General features: G+C 38.5%; 1 protein-coding gene across 1 annotated transcript in view; it reads left to right on the top strand.

Annotated features, from left to right (window-relative positions):
* Nucleotides 1-20,844, top strand: part of HAPLN1 (hyaluronan and proteoglycan link protein 1) — a 64,140-nt gene that overhangs the window by 30,097 nt on the left and 13,199 nt on the right. Inside the window, exons 2-3 of the mRNA XM_071731091.1 lie at nt 1,754-1,879; nt 13,767-14,138. Coding sequence (XP_071587192.1) covers nt 1,780-1,879; nt 13,767-14,138 — 472 coding nt within the window. The 5' untranslated portion in view covers nt 1,754-1,779. The remainder of the gene's footprint in view (nt 1-1,753; nt 1,880-13,766; nt 14,139-20,844) is intronic.

Genomic DNA, 20,844 nt, shown 5'->3' with positions numbered 1-20,844 from the left:
AATAATTATAAATAAAAAATGTAATTTCTTAATCAGAAGCCATAAAAAGCCTGAAGCATTTGTCACTGTAGAGAAAACAGGTCAGATGCTTGGTCAGGGATTTGTGAGGGAAAGGGCAGTGGGGTTTTACACTAAGGTGCCAGGCTGGGGGTCCCACTGTGCAGGAGGAGCATCCATCCACAGCTGTGTGACCCTTGCAGTCAGCTCAGGCTCGGGCTGATGTGCTCTAGGGGGAGCCACCTCTGTCCTTGCTCTCTGGAATGGAGGTCATCAGCCTGCCAAGCTTTCCAGGAAAGTGGGAGTGGCTGAAGAGCCTTGAGTTACGGAGCATGGACCACCTGGAAAATAGTGTGCACTGAGAGCTTGTCCTACCTCTAGACACTTCACAGTAAGGAGTAAGGGATGTTGAATTGGCTTTGAGCTCCTACTCAAGCTCTCTCTGAAGAAATGGAAGAGCAGGCAAGTAACATGCATGTTCTGTTATGAAAAAATGGCATTAGCATTACTGCAATTTATTCTGCAGTGGAGGTTGGTTTGGATTGCAATATTTGGGTTGAGACTTGACAAGTATAAGTGTTGGAGTCTGTCTGGGGACAGAGACTATGTTCATATCTTGGACCTTGATCCAGGTTCTAACTAAGAGTACCCTGCAACTTTGGTGTGTTTCTATCTTTGATAGAGATAAAGTGAAAAAAATTAAATCATCTCTGCATTAGAGAAAAAACGTACTATTAAGGCTGCCACTATTTGATGATTGTAGGAATAATCCTAGTCTTTTAAAAAGCAAAACTGAGAAATAGATATATTTTTTTTTCAAGAAATCAGCGTCATAAAAATTATAGCTATAAAACAGACGGCAGCCTGAAGCCTCTGCATAAAACCTCTTGCATTTTATGCCGCCTTTTCTATTTCAGGTCCTCATTTGCCTAATTACTACTCAGAGACTGGCAGAGAATTTCCCTGCAGCGCTCAGCTCTGCTGACTGCAGAGACCTTACCTGGCACACTGAGTTAGTGCGTCAGCATTCTAGGTAGAAATGAATGAAGAATCAATCAGGGCAACTGCAGTGGTAGCATATACAAGTCTAACCTACTTTGTGTGTGTGTTTCAGTGTGTATTTAGGCATCTTTTGAGATGGTAAGTGGATCTGAAATAAAATGGACCTCTCTAGTCAGTCAAAGGAATGTTTTGTCATCTTTCCTGCTTATCTCAAGCAGAGTTACCACCCTGGCTGCTAAGTTAACTTGCTGTCTTCACTGAAATGCCAAAACCTATGAGAAAGTTGCTTTGGTCTTGAAAATCTGTCACCAGCAGATTGCATTGTGCAGTGGATATGTAGTAATAACTTTCAATGTTTTAACTGTCTTACAGACCAGCTCTAGTGTAGGTCTGGAAAAACAAAAGTACACTAGAACCTGTCATGGTCTAAACCTTTTTTTGGAAACATGTATTTCTTACATATTGTTTTGCAAGGAGTTCACTTTATGGATATTTGTATGTGTGTGCTTTTATCTTTTCATGTTGTATTTCTGCACAGGCAGAGTTAAGAACATGGATTGCCACTTTCATTTGATGAAAGTCCATGATAAAAAGGTCCAGCTTTCATTGTCTAAAAAATAGTAGCTGTCTTAACTTTTTCGGCTGAGAGGGTTAAGTAGGTTACAAAGATCATGGCAATAACAAGTCATGCAGTACACCACTGTAAATGTTTCCAAAAATTCACAAGCCTCTTTTGTATGTCGTGCCCTTACAGTGAGGAAGATTCTTTTGAATATAAAGATGAAGAGTCTACTTTTTCTGGTGCTGATTTCTGTCTGCTGGGCTGAACCTCACCCTTCCAACTCAAGTCTGGAGAATGAAAGAATTATTCACATTCAAGGTAAGGAAATACGTGAGAAAATACCAGTATCTTCAGATTTCTGAGGGAAACAAAATAATGTGCCTAGTGTTCCATGATTTTTTATTCTGCTGCACTTTTTAAAAAATACTGTTATCACTGATGACCAAAGATTTTCTTTTCTGGTTCTGTTGCCTTGTTATTACTTTTCGGGAAAGTAAAGCAATTAAAGTTGCACTGTTTAGTAACACCAAGCCACAGTCTTGCAAAGATTAGTAAAGTACAGCATGATTTATGACAATTAAAATAAGCATGCATACTGAAGTAGTAAGCAGCTGCAATGGGTCGAAGTACCTCTAGTTTATTGTAGAATGCATTTGATTTTAAGGAGACTGTAATATAGAGAAGTCTCAGCACATCTGGGGTCATAATTGGGCAATTAAAATGAAAAAAAGCAAAAAACAAACAAAAAAACCCAAAACAAAACAAAAAAAACCCACAAAAAAAAAAACCCCAAAACAAAAAACAACCAAAACCCAACCAGCCAAGCAAAAAAAGTAGCTTACCCCAAAACAAACTTATCTGTCCTCATACCTTTAATTCACACAATATATTATGCTGGCCTTCTGCATAATCCCATTTGGTACATACTTGAATCCCAGAGTTTATAGCTGTAGCAGGATTTGAGTCTGCAGCACAATGCAGCTGTTTTTTCAGTCTCAGCTTCCAGTCCTTGAGGGTTACACTGTATAAGAAAAAGCAGAGGATTTATACTGTACAGACAGAAAGAAGTAACAGGGATATTCCTGCTTTTATTCATATGCTTCTAGCAATCTTGCAGAATTAAGGAATGCAGCATTTTTGTTCTCATTTTCTTACATCCCTTTCTCTCAAAAGCTGGAAAATTATGTTTAGAGTTTGTGTAAATATGAATTACAAAGTTAGGGCAGGTTACTAAGAAAGCTTGAACCTTTTCAAGTTCAAAGGAAGGTCAAAGAGGTTAAAGGTACCCTGCACCTATTAAAACAGGCACTTGGATTGCCAAGGTCAAATAAGGAATAGCAGATAGAAAGCTGGTTTCAGACTAAGGGAACTCACAGAGTGAAGGTCAAATGAATGTGATATATGTCAAAATGAAGACATCTAGCTGTTGTGAGGTGGTGAACACTTGTTCCCCAGGATAAATTTTCAAATTTGATACCAATGCCTAATAAATCTATTGTTTGCCTTGTGTATTGCATTTTCTTATCTCTGAAATTTATTTATTTTTTTAAAGATTAAATTAGTGGAAATAATTAAATTAATCAAAATTATTTTTCCTTAATCTGTGTGTCTTAAACTTGCTTAGTCAGCAATTTGGTGTATTTTGCAAATCATATGTGTCACTTTTATTACTAGTCATTCAGCACATGTATAGTGCAGTCTGCAAGAACTAAATAGTTCAAAGCTGATAAAAATTTCAAGACAGGCTGTTCTCCCTGCACACAAAAACTTATCTGAACCTCAAGAGTTTATTCCTTCAAGGAAAGATGGATAAAGCTTTATACTGTGCTCTATCATGAGCTTTGCACATCAGAGCTGGTTTCAGGCTCTGAAATACACAGACCACAAGTCAAAAACAATAAAATTGCCTGGAACTTGGTATTTTTATTATGATTTTTTTTATTCCTCTCTGCATTGTGGAAACCCATCAGTGTTGGGATTCTGCTCTGCCTAATGCTGCATAAACACATATGATAATCTACATCTGGAAATGAGCTGGAAATCAGCAAAGCCTGTGGAACACGTGTTATAGCTTCAAACAAAAGGTATTTTATATTACATTAAGGAATGTAGCATGCCCTTCCACAGCTGAAATCCAAGAGATGTGTAGCTAAACTCCATGGTCTGGGATTCCTTGGAATTACAAAAGATGCAGGTAGATGTTGTGTAGTCAAGAACACAGCTAAAAGGAACTCCTGAGGAAATTAACTAAAGTTGCCTTCTATTCCCCTGTCTTTATATTGAGTAATCTTCTTTAAGTTCATTTTAATTTTCTTTTTTTGTTGTTTTTTTTTTTTTTTTTAATGGGTTTCAAAATGCATTACTGTAAGGTAGTTTTGGACAGTATTTTTTTGGTATGAAAAACACTCCCCCAATTCTCCATGTTTGTTCAAACCATTGTATGACATTATGCTTTTTCTAGTGTTTTCCCTTGGTTTCCAATAAGAGTTTTCTTCCCTATACTGTTCACTTTAAACTAATAATGATGTCACACCATATCCTCACAGCTTCCATTTGTGTAAACTTTTTCAAATTCTGCTCTAAGTGTATAACCTCCAGTTACCTGATAGTTAGTCGTTCATCTCTGCATATGGCTCTTGCTTGAATTCATATTTCATGACTGACTACAGCCAGGATATTATTCCAGGTGAGATCTTAAGATGGCATTAATATTTTTAATTTCCAGCAATGCTTTTTTTTTTTTTTTTTCCACACCTTGGATCAAATATGTACTCTTCCCAGCCATGCTGAAGTGCTGATTGATAATGAGTTGTGATAGAATATATTAGCAGTCATTCTTCCTCATTCTCACTTTCAATCAATAAGTACAAACTTTATATCAGTAATTCTTTGTACTAGGGAGTTTTCCACCTTTTCTTTAAGCATTCTGAATATCCATTCTTCTTCCTTCAATAACACTTTCTATGCCATGTGAAAATTTTATTACTTCAATAATCACATTTGCTTTATAAAGTAAAACTAGTGGAAATATTAAAGAGCTTCAAAAATTATTCTGCAGACAGTTTGCTGGAATTTCTGGTTTATAATTTCTGGTTTAGCCCAACCACTTGCAATCTCTGTATCTAGTCCTTAGACATTTACCAAAGTTTCTGCCAAAACACCAATTTTCTCCATACTGTCCAATCATGTTTCCCATATCACTCAGTTTCCTGAGTTCCAGGAAACTGATACACCACATTTCACCAGCCTTTTACTTTTTTTTTCAATTATATAGTTGACATCAAATTAGTCTTACACCCTGTGGTAAGTACCTGCTGTGTTTTATATCTCTTTCTAGTCACTTACTCTTTCTGTTCTACTGTCCTGTCTTCTTTTGAGATCAAACTCACTAGTCTGTTAATGGTTAAATTACTTTCCTTACATATAATTGTTATTTTTCTGTTGTCCAGAAACACATGGTACCATTGTTAAATGGGTACATGAGCTAATGTCTCTGCCATCAGGTTTGTCATAGCACCAGTAGCAATATCAGTACTTCAGGGTGTGAAGTTTCCTAGCCCTTTGTTTGAACAGGCTATATTTTTTGAGTCCAGCTTTCATCTTTGTGTATTCATTTCATATCAGTGCACTCATGTACTTTAAATGACATCATGCTTTCAGATCATCAAAACCAACATTATTTAAAAGAGAAGTTTTGTTGATATATCACTTGAGTAATTTCTCTGTTGTCTTCCACCATTATCTGTGTGGTAACACTGTTCTACAAAATTAACCTGTGCCTTTTAAGAGACTTTTTTTTCACTGCTTTCATCTTTTACAGTCCTTTGTGACATGATTTGCATCCATGCTGGGTTTTTTTTGTGCTCATTATAATTTCTTATTTCTTCTCAGCCTGTTAAAGCACTAAATACAATGCCACCTCATCACCTTTATCTTTCATTTGGCCTTCCTGGATAGCAGCCAGCAATTAGCACTCTATTACAGCCAAACGTCTATCTTACAATGCTTCTGACACCCTTAACAACTTTGTGTCATGAGCCAGAAGATCTTGTTACCCCGCTGTTTTGCCCCTCCATCAATATAAAATCTCCTCCAATCTCTCCCAGACTCAACATTTGCTAATCAGAATGAACATTATTTCATAAATTGTACTGTTCTCTGATTATACTGACAGATCATTGCTTTTATGAGCTCTGAGCTCTCTGTTTGAAAGGTCCACTCTTGAAACTGTGAAAACTTCACTGAACACTCACCAGCCTCTTTAGCATTGCAGTAGACATGCTCGCTCTTAAATCTTTCAAATTTTCTTAGAATTGAGGAGCTGTCTTCATTAATATCCTTGTTCCTGATGTCTCTGCTCCTGATGAGACATCTCTAGCTCCCAGTTCTTCCCGTGCTTCATAATACAGTGTAAGCAGACCTCAGTCAAATTTCTCATCTCCTTGACAGTTTTACCTCCCTACTTCTATCTGTATTCCTTTCTGCTTCTCTCCACTGCTCCACTTGTTTTGTTTGTATCTTTTCCCCTCTAGTTTTATTCCAATATCTATAAACAAAATTTATAAAATACCTGAAGAGGCATTTTATCTCTTCTGTGACTTTATTTCCTGAAGCCTGTGGTGGATTTCATGGTTTTGGTCAGGCAGGTAAATTATCCCCTTCCCCCCTCCCCAGACTGCTTGAATTATCACTTTACTCTTTGGTAGTTTGTCTGTGTATAAAAGTCATTCTAGTTGAACTGTTGTGGATAATTCAGCAGAGAAAACTATATTTTAACAAGATGTTTTGTCCACCTCACCTTCCCACCCCAGTAAACTTTGTGTGCCTTAGGAGATACACCAGTTAGAAAACATTCTGATCTTAAATTAAATCATCTAGTGAGTGTGTAAATGGAACAAAAGTGTACCCTAGCCACATAAGTGCCCACAACAAGAAAATAGTACTAATCTAAGCATATCAATGTAATTAAGCCAAGATCTGTGAAGGTCTCTGTGACCCATGGGAGAAGATGATTCTTTTCAGTGATCAGCCTTGTGTATCTCTCTTATCTATTCATAGTGCTACTTGCTGACCAATTATTCAAAGAGGCAGAGGCAGAGTACCCTTCAGAGATAAGAGCATTCTTCTGTGTATAGCTGTTCTTCACAATAAACAAAGTTGACTAAATCACTCCAGCAATTGCTGACTTAATTACTTAAGGGTGGGCCTTCAACATATGCCTCCAGTTTATTCAGGTTTTAGAAATATATCAAGAAAGCCCAGCAAAGAGAATAAAAACTTTGGTTAGTGAAGGATCAACCTTTAAGTTTTTATCTTTTCCTTGAATAGAATTGAATTTATATTATGCAGCAGTTCTTCACTTTCAGATACAAGAATACACCTATTTGTCCATCAAGATCTCTGCAAAGATCTCTTTATACATACAAAAAAAAAAAAAAAAAAATTCAATATGGAGCTAGCAGAAAACATTCTAATATTGCCATATTGAAAAATAAAGATAGGTAAATCAATGAATGAATAGTAACATGCAGAAGAAAGCTTTGCTGACTTGTTCTGCAAATCAAGCCAGAACAAATAGAGAAAGAATCTGCATAGTCTTGGTGGACTAGCCAAAAACATGATAAGAGATTAGGTCTACTACCAATTTCACTTGTTACACTAAATCTTCTTTTCCAAGTGTTTTATACTTTTTCACTTTCTTTTTAGCTTTTTCTCTTTGCTCAACTTCTCTATATCTTTCCATTTTCAGTGATGCTACCTGATATTTATTTTAATTTTCTTTTATTCCTCTTTTCTGCTTAAAATTTTTGTTGCCACCTAGGACAATTTAGATTACATCATGATCCAATTTAAATAGTTACAACTAAGCTGCTTCTTCCACATCAACACAAGGTGCTTTCCTCTTCAGTGCATGGTATGTTGCACCAGTGTATAACATAAATGTCAACCTCACCTCCTGCTGACATCTCCATTTCATTAAAGGCATTCAGGAATATTCCAGAAAAGAAATTAAATGATAGGTACAAATCTACTTGGGTTGTAAATCTATCATTACAGAACAGAAAGATTCACACTGAACATAAATTTAAATTACTTATTTTCTTTTTCTTGCTACATCAGTCTAATTCCACATTTATTTAAACGTAATTAAAGATCTGGAAAAACTCTTCACCAGTTCTGTGTGATATTTTGGTTTTGTCAAAGTCTTGATGCCACCCATGCAAAGGCATAGTCGTTGTTTCTCTGCTATTCTGCTCTATGAGCCCTGACCCTCATGCAGTTTTTTTTTGGTTTTTTTTTTTTTTTTTTTTTTGTCTATACTGAAGTAAACACATACTTAAAGTTTAGTTAAGGCAAAATGTGTCAATATGTTAGCAAACCTGAAGTTTTTTATTTCTCTGATGGCTTGATGTGTTCTCAGGCCCCACAGTACCAAAACTTGTGTTAATATGGCCCCTTTAAAAATTCCCCCCAACTTGTTACTCTGGTTGATTAGATGGGATCAGCTGAAAATTACCTCGACCTTGCCATCTCTGTGTTGGAGAGACAGATTTCTTCTCTGATATGTACAATATGGATATTTTTAGCTATGTTATTATTTGGAACCATGTACTTGAATTTTTAACTAAAATCTATCTAGCATCTCTCATGCCAGTTGTATAGTAAAACATTAAAGTAATGTGTAGAGAGTATTTCATGATCACTTTAGAGGTAGAAACACAGGAGTTTGATGCTTATATTTTCTCTCTCATGACATAAACAAAATTATATTGATGCTTGGGCCAAAGAAGAACAGTTTTCTAGTCTTGCAGCTGATATACAAAAGTTTTTTAGAGGTTTTTTTTTTCTTTTCCTAAAAGTAATAGTAAAATGGTAGGGTAATTAAAATATAGTTAGGAAAATACATAGAAGGAAAAGTATGTGGAAAAAGTATATGCATAACCTTTCCTTGTGTTTTTTTCCTTTGGATTCTCTGAGTAATACACACGTATGTTTCTATAGCAGTCCTGCACTTCCATACATACTATAGCAAGTTGGAATTATTGTTATCACTGAAATTATTTTTGGTTTTTAAATAAACATGTCAAAATAACAAAACATGGCATGCTATGGGAAGAGTGAGGACAATTTAGCATAAAAGGTATGTTCATATCCTTGGTAACACTACAGGAAAGCAAAAAATGACACTCTGTTTATTAAAAGTAGGATACCATATGGTGTTATTAACCTAATGCCTTACTAACAGTGTAGGACTGTTAGGCAATACATGGGTTTATCTGACAAAATACACCTATGGTGTGAACCCTGACTTACTTTTTCTCCACTGTTGCTCTGTAAATTAAAAATTTTTAAGTCCATTAAAATGTGGGAATAATCAAATTTCATAGCCTAGTCAGTATAAGCTTTTGGACAGCTCTGATGGATAAAATTAATAAAGCTGTTTGCCAAGGGTTGTAGTGTGAGTCATCCTCTCTGCCCCACAGTATGTTCCTGGCCTTCCAAAGCTGGTTTGGCAGTACTCTTGAGTATAGAAGCCAGTTAAGAGAGAAAAAAAAATTAAAAAATAATAATAAAAAACAAATAAAAAATAATAAATTTTTTTAAAGGCATCAAAATGCAAAAACTAAAATAAAAGCCCACACCAAAATAATATAATAATGAAAAATAATAATTAAAAAAAAGACCAAAAAAATCTGTATACATGTCCAGCAGTAAAATTTGGCTCTAAACCAATAAGGCAGCAGATGAGACTAAATTGAGAGTTCTAGCAGCATGACAGGAAGTCCACTTACTGTCCTTGAAATGGGAAATCATGCTGAAGTCAAGGTTAGGTGCATCCTGAGTAATGACAACTGGGACAGCAGTGCTAATTGCAAAGTGTTCAGACAAAGGAGAAAGGGAAGTGGAGAATAAGCCAGAGGAAGATAGTGTGTGGATGCTTGTGTTTTGGTGCTTAAAGCAAGACAGCTTTTCACCTGCAGCATACACCTGCTTGATTTGGCACCCCTGAGACACAGCAAAACCAAGTTCCCAAGTGCCTTTGTGGCAGGCAGGCTTTCCCTAATGCCTGGAAAAGTAGTTATCCCATGCAGCTGGACATCTTCTGCAACTTGGAGGAACTCATTTTTATTTAGCTTGGCTGTTTTTTGCATCATGTTTCCTTTGTCATCCATCTCAGTGCACCAAGAGGGTTAAAAAATGGCCATAACCTGTCAGAATCAATATCAGCAAAGCAGGAATGGAAGAAACCTGGCCAGTTAGTCACCAGTGGTGCCTGGTTCTGTGCCAACAGCTACATATATATAGCAAAATATTCCTGGAAGGGTGGAAACCCCATCTAGCACACCTTTCTTATTCCATCTCTGATCATGGAGCTGAGACCAAAACCAATAACCAGGGGGTCACCACCTCTGTTCCCAACAAAGGAGCAGCTGGGGGTTGCCCAACATTAATCCAGTGTCTGAGTCTCTTGAGTGGCCATGAATGTGGTCTGTTTTCTCTGTAGAAAGGACCGAATCTGTTCTCTTGCAGACAACAGTTTATCAAGACATTGCCTGAGGTTTGAAGAGTTTATGGGTTTTTTGACCATTCACCTTGCGAATTCTCTGATGGGCCATCTGAAGAAAGTACTTTTGGGGAAAAAAGTATTGTCTTTTTCTAGTAACACCCTGGACTCTCTGATAACACTCACATACCCCATCTTTTTTCTCCTTACACTCGTATTTTAGATATTCCTGCCATTTAGATACAAAGATAATTTTATTCAAACAGAGCCATCAGAAACCCCATGAAGAAAGCAGTCAGAAAGCCACTCTGACAAGCCTTTAAAACAGGGGGGTTTATCCTTTTTAGCCTTTAAAAGCCTCTAAAACCCATCTTCCATGATCACCATTTCACAGCAGATCATTGCTCATTGTTTTAACTTTCTCAGCAGTAAGCTCAAATGCTGCAGCCAGAGTGCTAAATACATTGTAAATGAAGGAATTTTCACTTGATGTATGTTTGGGCAATTTTTTATTTTTATTTTTTTAATATAATTTTTTTTGTTGTGCTGTTTTTATCTCCTTTTCTGTCAGCTCCAGAAAGATTGAGACAATTGATTTTGCCAGGCTCTTAAATAGGCAGTTATATGAATTTGGCTCTGATTCTCACTGGCTGCTGGGTAATAAAGACCTCCTGGCCGTTTGCCAAACCCCAGTAATCTAATTTTTAATCCTGAATCCCTGCTGCCTGCTTGTCTTCTAGATCAACAAGAAACTATGCAGCATCACCCTAGTCTGACATCTGCTTTTCCTCGAAGCCAGAGATTCTTCCTTCCTCCTCTCCTTGGTCTGGGGAGCAGCAGCAGTGTAATTTCCTTCCCCATTGTCTTGCTAAGAGAAGGGCACATCAGCTCTTTTTGTGGAGGAAAAAAAAAAAAAAAAAAAAAAAAAAAAAAAAAAAAATCTTTTAGAAAACTTGAGGATGGAAGAATATTTCAAGCATTACATCTTCCTTTGAACTGCCAGCAATGTTTTCTGCCAGGTGTTCCAGGCTGAGAAAACCCATGCTTTCCTTCAACACCTTGCCATTCCCTCTATTCTTTGCACTTACTGAGACACAAAGCCAGGTAGTTCTGCTGCAAAGGGCTGACAGAGGTGGAAAGCAGCCAGGAGGGAAGATACACCACTGCATTAGGATGCTAATGCTGGAGTCAGAGGCGACAGTGCTCTGGGCAGCTCTCCAGGCCTTGCTGGCACAGACAAGCTGTTGTTAGAAAGAGAGACCATTAGCAGCCTGAGTCAGACTCTCCCTCCAGCCCCAATCCTTTCTGCTAATATTTATTAACTTGACTATTTCGGTATTAAAGACCCAACATAGTTGAGCTCTGATTCAGATTTCTTGGTAATAACCACCCTAAAGCACAACATTTCTCCTCCCAAGGTGGACAGAAGTCTGTGGAACATCTTTGTCCCTGAACGAAACAGGGAAATTCACAGACAAACCATCCTGGCTGCCTTCACTGTCCTCCTTCTCCACATCCCGTGGAAACAGTTGTTAGCAACACTTTCCATGGTGTCTTGCCTCAGATCACCTCTCTCCTTAGATGCTCTCCTCTGAAAGGGAGAAGATAGGTTATTGGAGCAGCCCTGAGCCTCTTCTTCACCTCTGGGAAGAAGAGCAGTGAAAAAAATAGTCATATGGGGAATTTTCTCTAATGTTTTTTCACAGCCTGGTAAACGAATGTGCAGTTCTTAAGTTTGCTCATTCTTCAGGAGTCTGTCCTGTGCTCTTGACCTAGTGTCTCCTGTCAAAGAACCACACCTTTGGGATACCTGTTTTTCTTAACCAGATGTGCATCTGTATTCAACAAGCTTGTCTTTGCAATTACCAGCCCTGAAAGTGTTTGCATTATCATAAAATACTGCACACTCTGGTGTTTCTTCTGTTGCTTAGTGTAGCTGAAGTGGACAGATAGTGAAGTCAAGCTGAAACTGCAGTTTAGGTGAATATATCATTTAGCTGGCAGACCTGTCAGCAAAGCTCAGAAGCCTAGGGTTGTCTGGAGACATTTATGCACGACAAATCCTGACATCTTCCTGCACACCCCTCCCCCCCCCCCCCCCCTCCCCGTGGCTGTGGACACAGCACAGGTTTTTTTAATGCTGTGAACAGACAGTTGTCTGCATGAGATACTCCCTGGTGGGCTCATCACTGAGCCCTCATCTTGTCAGCCCGTCTCCATCCCAGTGCTTCCCTCCTTCCATCATCCACACCTTGCTCTGGGTGATGACATTTTTGCATGCATTTATGGGGTTTTGTCCTATCAATACAGACTCATCACCATGGACACCAGCAGGAAATTGCTGCTAGCCTTCACAGAGTCAGCCTCTCAGCATCTGGGAACTGAGCCTTGGCTGAGCTGATATTAGGGAGAGCCAGACCGAGCCTTAGAGTTGGAAAACATATTTCTAGGCAGTTGTGTTGAGCTGATTAACACACACAGGGGTTTACAAAGCCTTTCTCTGCAATCTCTGCTACATAAAGTGAGGTTGGTAATCCTTTCCCAGCAAGCAGCACTGTTGGTGATTCACTGCCAGCCCTGGCTGGTGTCTCAGTGGTAGACAACAGTATCTACAGAAGAGCTGAGCTTGCTAAATCAATTTTGCAATCTCTGCATGAGAGGAGAGGCAAGAGGAACTGAAAGAAAGAAATATTCTCACTTTTGGATAAAGTTGCTGACTACCACCATGAAATCCATGCTTTTCAGGGTTTTCCCAAGGCAGCACCACCTGTCAGAGAAGCCCCAGAGACTTAAGGTTGGAAGTGAGCACCTGTTCTAGATGGCTGCCCTAAATATAATGATTTCATACAGCAATATTAGCTGTAATGACCTATCAGAGAGAAAAAAGAGCAGGGAGATGGGGTTGAGGGTGAGGAGGAGAGGAGCCAACCAGGTAAATATAGGTTAGTGTGAAAAGTGAGATGAGAACATGAAAGATAAAATAGTGATGAGTTTGAAGGGGATGAGGGAAAAAGGTGAGGAAAACACAGCCTGAGATGATCAGGAAAAGGGACAGGAGAGGATTGAATTTTATGTTAGAAGATAAACTGGAGTTTATTTCTTAGGTGGAAGTATGTCAAAAGAGAGAGTTGAATTTAAATGTTAGAAGAAAATACAAATAGGAAATGAAATATTTTAGAATTATGCTGACTTTTTGGTCAGTATAAACAATGCTATTTGATACAGTAATATTTTGAGGGGTTTATTTCCCTACTTTGTATGTGTGATTCTCTGCATCTCAGACTGTGAAGTGCTTTGGAAGCTGAGTCCATACAGAAAAACTGAATTATGAAAAAAAATGTAGTGTTGTCAGACAGCTTTTGCCCAACCTGCAGAGAAACACAGGTTGTTTGTATGGTGCCTTTATGGATGGTGGCGTTCAACCACCAGCTACACAGCTCTCTAAATACATTTATACAACTTCATCTTCCTGACTACAGAGTATATAGTATACCCTCTGTTTTTGGGTTTGGGTTTTTTTTTGGGGGGGGGGGGGGGGTGGCAATTCTACAAACCAAAACCAGTTTGCCTCTCTGCCTGTCTGGAAGTGTACAGGCATAGATATACTTGCAGATAGCTACATAATCATTTATATCTGCTGTATACACCCAGGATAGATTGCAGGCTAATTCTTTTTTTTTCTTTCTTGAATCCTGACAGAAAATGGACCCCGTCTACTTGTAGTAGCAGAACAAGCCAAGCTCTTCTCACACCGGGGTGGCAATGTCACACTGCCATGTAAATTCTACCATGAGCACACATCAACAGCTGGCTCAGGAAACCACAAAATCCGTGTCAAGTGGACCAAACTCACCTCAGATTACCTCAAAGAAGTGGATGTCTTTGTTGCAATGGGACACCACAGAAAGAGCTACGGAAACTACCAAGGAAGAGTGTTTCTGAGGGAAAGCAGTGAAAACGATGCCTCACTTATTATCACGAATATAATACTGGAGGATTACGGGAGATATAAGTGTGAGGTGATTGAAGGACTGGAGGATGATACAGCAGTGGTAGCTCTGAATTTGGAAGGTAGGTAACACCTGAATTATACCTAAGCTCAGATTTGCTGCTTGTAAAGGAATACCTGCTTTTTCCTCCTAATCGTGCTGATATCAGCAGTAAAAGCAAACTCAGAAGTGGGATTCATTGTGCTATGAGGATCATGGCCTGACAACCCATGATAGCAATCATAAATTAGAAGAACGTTATGACTTCTATAACTTATGCTATCCTACCACATTTCCAGCTCCCAGTGAGACCCAGTATGATGGGAGACAAAAAAGAATGACCAAACATGTTATGAAGAACTCCACATTTTTATTTTGCTTCTATCACTTTACAGAAGTGATTACATGTTTTTACAGTAGACTTAGGCAAAATTATATTACGTTTCCCTGACAGCCATTTTACAGAACTTCAGGACATTTTAGATTACTGAGCAAACGCAAATCTTCTTAGAAAGAGGAAAAATGTTGAAGTAGTTTTCCAGAGGCAATTATTTAATTTTTCCAGCCATATACATAAAACTCACAACATGCTTTCCAGACAAAAAAGGATGTAAATAAAATTGTGGGAAGTGCAGCTATTTACTTCATATGAGGAATACTAAGAGACATGTATTCCATGTCAGAATCATGCAGCATGGGTTTAGCTGTGTCTGACCCTAGCATGACTCTGATACTATTGTGCATATGGTCCTGGAGACCACCCCTAGACTGTGAGGATACTCAGTAATTCCATAATATTGTTCTAAGAGTCTCCTTTCTTCCTAAGTACACACCTCTTATGTAGGCTTTGAGATGTTCCAGATAAGTATCTGTGTATCTTGTTCCCCATCAAATACCAAAATTTCCTTGCATTTTATGGCATTATGTTTTTGCTCAAGTAAAAGGGTCAGAGGCAGTGTAAAATCTTCAAAGTGTTCACCACGTGACACATCTGGACCAGATATTCACCTGGTGCCACTTAGCATTGTGACTCTGAAACAAAGATCATTAGTCTTCTGCTACTAGAAGTGAGGAGGTTCCATCACAAATGCTGTACCAGAAGTGCTTGGGGAAAGGGAGATGCTAATGGCTGTAGTGGCAGATGGGGAGTTTTTGCCCAAAGTTTGTCACAAATACTTGTTCACATGCAGAGGTCCACATGTTAAAGGAAATATTTTATTGATACTAGAGTAAGAAAGAAATGAGAAATCTTTTCTTTACTGCACTGAGTAACACATATGAAAAAGGGAGGGTTTTTCTACCTTTTTAATTGTGACTGTTTTGCATTACAGCCAGATAGACAGCGTTCTCCCTAGCTTACTGCTTCTATTTTAAACAGTGTCTCCCTCTGGTATGCCATCTCCAGCCCCTATGGTACAACAGCCCCAGTTCTCTCAGTCTTTCTCCATAGGAGAGATGATCAAATACTTTAATCATCCTCATAGCTCTCCCTTGGACTCTCTCCAGTAGATCTTTGTCTCTCTTGAACTGGACTCCAGCTGTGGCCTCACCAGGGTAGAGCAGAGGGATAGGAAAACCTCCCTAGCTCTGCTGGACACATTTTTTCCTGGTGCATCTTAGGCTACCATATGCCCTCTTGGCCACAAGGGCACATTGTTGACCCATGGAGAATTTCTTGCCCACTAGGACTCCAAGGTCTTTCTCTGTAGAGCTGCTTTCCAGCAGGACATCTCCCCTAATCTGTAGTGGAGCTTGGTGTTATTCCTCCCCGGGAACAGGACTCTACACTTGTCTTTATTGAACTTTGCCCAGCTCTCCATCCTGTCCAGATCTTACTGGCTAGCAGCACAACCTTCTGGTGTATCAGCCACCCCTCCCTGCTTCGTATCATCAGCAAACTTGAAGATGTTGAACAAAACTGGACCCAGTACTGAACCCTGGGGAACACCACTGGCCTCAGGCCTCCAACTTGACTCTGCCACTGATCACAACCCTCTGAACTCTGTTGGTGAATCAGTTATCAATCCATCTCACACTCCAATCATCTGTCCCATATTTGGTGTTTTCTAAGCAGACAGGAAAATTTCCTGCGTGGGGGCTTCATGGTAAAACATAACCTTGCAAGAAATGATATAAAACTAGTGAATTTGGAAATGTCAATTCTGCTTATGGCCATTTTATCCAATTATTCTGGGCTTAAGTTTAATTGAAGTTTCATTCTAAGCTGCTGATGATTAAATTACACCTGTAATTACAGTGGACAAATGTAGCTGATGGAATAATTCCTCTGTTTGTCCCCCTCTGCTTATCTTTTTTCATCTCACTTGCAGTTTTATGCAATGTTGGCTTTGCTTGCTATCTCATGTATTTGGGTAGTGTGGGACATTATTAACGCAGAACTTTTATCTTTGGATAAAAATAAAAAGTATATCCGCCCATCAGAACATTTTGCTTTTGGTTTAAATAATGAGGTTTATCTCATAGTGGGAAGGATTTGCATCAATAGCCTGGTGTCCTGAGATGGTGGCCCTAAGGATGTCACTTGGCAGGAGGACAAAACCATTTATATCCAGGATTGCCCACAAGCAGTGCAAAACATCTGATAGCTGCAGTGTAAGCTCACTGTACAAGCAGTATAACTTTGGCTAGAAAAAAGCATGTTGATTTATCAATATGAAAATAGTTGACCTCTACCTCAATGGACCTTTTTTCTTCTCTGAATGTGGCAGTGGTTTATTCTTATTAGACTTAGAGGCCTCATGAGAATGTAATTAAGTAAACTGTTCACAATAATTGAGTAATTTTAGCTTTGGAAAAAAAAAAAAAAAAAAAGTGGAATTAGATTCAGTCTGTGTTTTTTACATGCCTTGCATGCTTTGAGTATGTTTTCTTCACTGTCATTTAGTGCAGACTTGCACCATTGTGTTTTCTGTGATTTCCCTCCAGCACTATTGAGACAATGCTGTCTAGCAACTCAAACATAGGACTAGGATTCACTGCAGTATTTTTCAGCTACGAGTTTTAAGGACTGTTCAGTCAAGGTTGTATCCTTAAGTACAACCACTAGTCTAAGAGAAAGAGGGTTGGGCTGTAAGAAATGTCAAGTACTGCAGAGAGCAAGATATTTCTTGTATTGGCCTTGTCACCATAGCCATTTTCTCACTGAGCCATCCTTATGCTCCTCCTGCATATAAAATACAGATCATGAGGTTTACACCCTTTGTGAAATCTTCTAAGAGTCAAAAGCTTAACAAATTAAAAGGTCAAAGAGCCTGGCACCGTCCTCCTGGCTCTCTCCCTTTACTTATTTATAAACATTAATGAGGTCACCCCTCATTCCCCTCTTCTCCAAGCTGAAGGGACCCAGCTCCCTCAGCCTTTCCTCTAAAGGGAGATTTTCCACTCCCTTGATTATCTTTGTGGCTCTGGGCTGGACTCTCCCTGTCCTTCTTGAATGGAGATGCCCAGAACTGGACACAATATTCCAGATGTGGCCTCACCAGGGCAGAGTAGAGGGGCAGGAGAACCAGGAGAACCTCTCTTGACCTACTGACCACCCCCTTCTTTTGTACCCCAGGATGCCATTGGCCCTCTTGGCCAAGTTACACTGCTCAGGCACAGACTTTGTGTACCATTCCTTTGTGAGGTTCACAGGCTAGGTAACAAAAAAAGTGGAGCAACTCTGGAATGCCAGAGGCAGATTTTTTTTTACTACATTAGGAATTTTTTATATGGTTCTGGTCTTCAGGGAGAAGTGATAACTGAACACAGGAGTTTCACAAAACAGATTATAAAGTAATTACTTTGTACATTTAGCAGTACCAGAAACATGCAGAACTAGGTAAAGTCATTAAAAATCTCTGTGGAAAGCTGCTTGTAGAGAGAAGCTGACATTTTGGAAGGCTCCACATGAACCATAAAAAACCATCAGTTTTTTTTAATTAATTTCCTTAGAGGTATGTTAGCCTCCCTGCCCAAGATATAGTTAGAAAAAAACCAGGCATCTCTTGCAAAAACAGGCTTTATAGATCAAACAAATCCATAAGCTTCATGTAAACAAATTCTTCCTTATTGCCAGAGCAATCATTTTCTAATTTCACCATTTGCTCCTAAAATGAATGTGAGCAATGGGGCATTCATAGCTGAAGCCATTAGGAAACGAACATATTTTCAACAGCAGGAGAAATCAGATTTAGCCTATTACTGTAAGTTGTATTCTTTTTTCTGTGCGTTGCTGCTACATTCTCACATAAAAAGCTATTTTAAATACCCTTTATATGACAATCTCTTGTGCTATTTACTGTAAAACAGATTTTATAGGACACACTATTTATGCATCCCTAGAAGGCAACTGAAAGTCTTGTAAAAGACAACAGGAGTTTATCCAGAATAAGTCATGGCAGACCACTATAATTCCATGTGTGACAGGATAACAGGTCTTGCAGACACCACTCAGTTTGCAGGTGCTGTAAGAAATGATACAGCCTGAAAGATACAGACAAAGTAGAAAGTTTAAAAATTTAGGCATAAGAATCTTGTCTGGAAACATAATCTGGAAGGGAAATGCTAACAGAATTAGCAATAATTAGCTTGGGGATACAAAAAAAAAAAAAAAAAAAGCAAACAGCCTCCAAATTTTGATAAAGGCTGTGGAAAAATAAGGAAATAATCTGCCCCCAGGCTAGGTGTGGTATGCTTTTTTTTTTTTTTTTTTGGTCAAGAATAAGAAGCTCAACTGACAGATTGGTTCTGGGATGCTGTTGTCTGAGCAGGAACCATCTCAAGCTTTGGTTTCATTTTTAGGGAGAGTGATACTTGCTGATGGCTAGTGGACCACCCATGGAGTATGTGCTGAATCATCAGCTGTCTGACAGTCCAGACAAGCACAGAAGTGGAGATGGGTTGTGAAGGAAAAGGAGGGACTTACCACTTCTCAGTGAATTTTAGGAATCCAGCATGGAAAATTTTGCCATTAAGTGTATGAAACTGCCAGCAAAAAACTGTACTCTACAGTATAGTATATAGCAAACCATACTGTTACTCAGTGTTTACACTGGCTACAAGAAAACTTACTTTTCTGTTTGGGCTAGAACTGAAGGAAGCCCATTTTTTTACTCTAGCTGTAAAAAACACTTTTTTTTTTTTCCATATGGGCCGACAGAAATTTATGTTATTTTGTTCTATGCATAAAAACTCTCTTAAACTACTAATTCTGTAGGGTGCTGACTTAATAGACACCTATAAATTGTTACAGGTGTTGAGCTAAGTTTTTTCCCCCAACTTGTTGTCTTGGTTAACCATTATAGCTTCTTGCCCTGGCAGTGTGACTATAGCAACTAAACAATTGCAAGGTATTTGCAATGAATTTTAGGCATTACCTGCATATTCTTGTGTGTCTGAGGACAGAGGACATAAAAATATAATCTCTTTTGTATGACAAACAGAGTTGTACGTTTGTGGAATTGAATGTAAGGCATTAGGGGAAATACAGGCGTGTATATGGGGAGGAAATGTTATACATCCCACTCTTCTATTCCCATTTGGTGGACATCCTCATTTCCATTGCAACAGACAGGTTTTGGACTACAATGGCATTGTCACAGGTGCATACAGCAAGCCTCACCCAGCCCTCATCTTTCACTAGCAGATTTATCTACTAGCAGATTTATCTACTAAGTTGATGCATCTTAGTTCTTCCTCTCTTGTTTGGAGGAAAGGGGTCCTTCCCTAAGGTAGAACCTGTTCCAGAGAACCATGTGTCTGGGAGAGGAGCCATACTGTGATGTCCATATTGTCAATTAATATTCCCCATTCAGTCTCCACAAGTGTCTCAGCTGCCTTCCTCACAACAGGGAGAAGAATTGCTAAGGTCATGTTAACGCTCCTCAGCTCAGTCTTCTCACAGAGTAACCACATTTTAATCTGAACTTGTTAGCATATGGAAGAGGGCATTTTGTCTAGTGGTAAAACACAGGGTTGGAGTCAGGAGTTTAGATTCAGTCTGTAGTTTGGGAAGAGTAACAAGCCTCAGAATAGCTTTTGTCCATTCAAGAACAGACGGAATGGATTATTTTTGATGAGCTATAAGATCCAAAACTGAAAAGAAACAAAAACAAAGGAAAGAGGAATGGTAAGATCCAACTATGACTTTCAGACAGCTTTGATAGGGAAATGAAAGAAAAAAATATTAAGAAAGATGCAAGATAATACAAAGCTACATAAAACACATGGCCAGTCAATTTTGCTCTGCAGACTCACCAATGGCCACCCCCATCTGTAAGGTGAAATTAATGCTAATGAGTTGCAGGCTTGTACTTCAGATGAACTCAAATGAAAATCAGATTCTGTGCAGTCTACCCAAATATAGCCCAAAGCTAATATTACAGTTTTGTGCCTATATATGTTATTAAAACATTATGTCCCAAACTATCATACTCAAATAGATTTGTAACAAGTTTATATACATATTTAACCCCCTTTTTAAAAATTATTTTGGGAACCTTAAGGAATCAAATTATTTGAATAGTTTCCAATTAAATGTAACTCAATTTTTAGAGGTAAGTTTAGATCTTGATTTAAAAATATCCGCCTTTGATGATTTTAGCTGTTTTTTTATAACATGCTTATGCAAATCAGACTCTGGACAAAGAATCCATTGTCTAAAAAAATGTAGTTCTAGAAATTTAATAAGTATTTTATTTCAAGTAAAGTAGTAAAGCTTGAAGTAGTCTGACATTTGCTACATTTTTATTATAGCAAGTGATAGTTCTGTCCATGGGCACTGAGGG

Source organism: Heliangelus exortis, chromosome Z, assembly GCF_036169615.1.
Source record: "Heliangelus exortis chromosome Z, bHelExo1.hap1, whole genome shotgun sequence".
In the NCBI taxonomy this organism is placed as follows: Eukaryota; Metazoa; Chordata; class Aves; order Apodiformes; family Trochilidae; genus Heliangelus; species Heliangelus exortis.
This window is presented reverse-complemented; position numbering and strand designations above follow the sequence as displayed.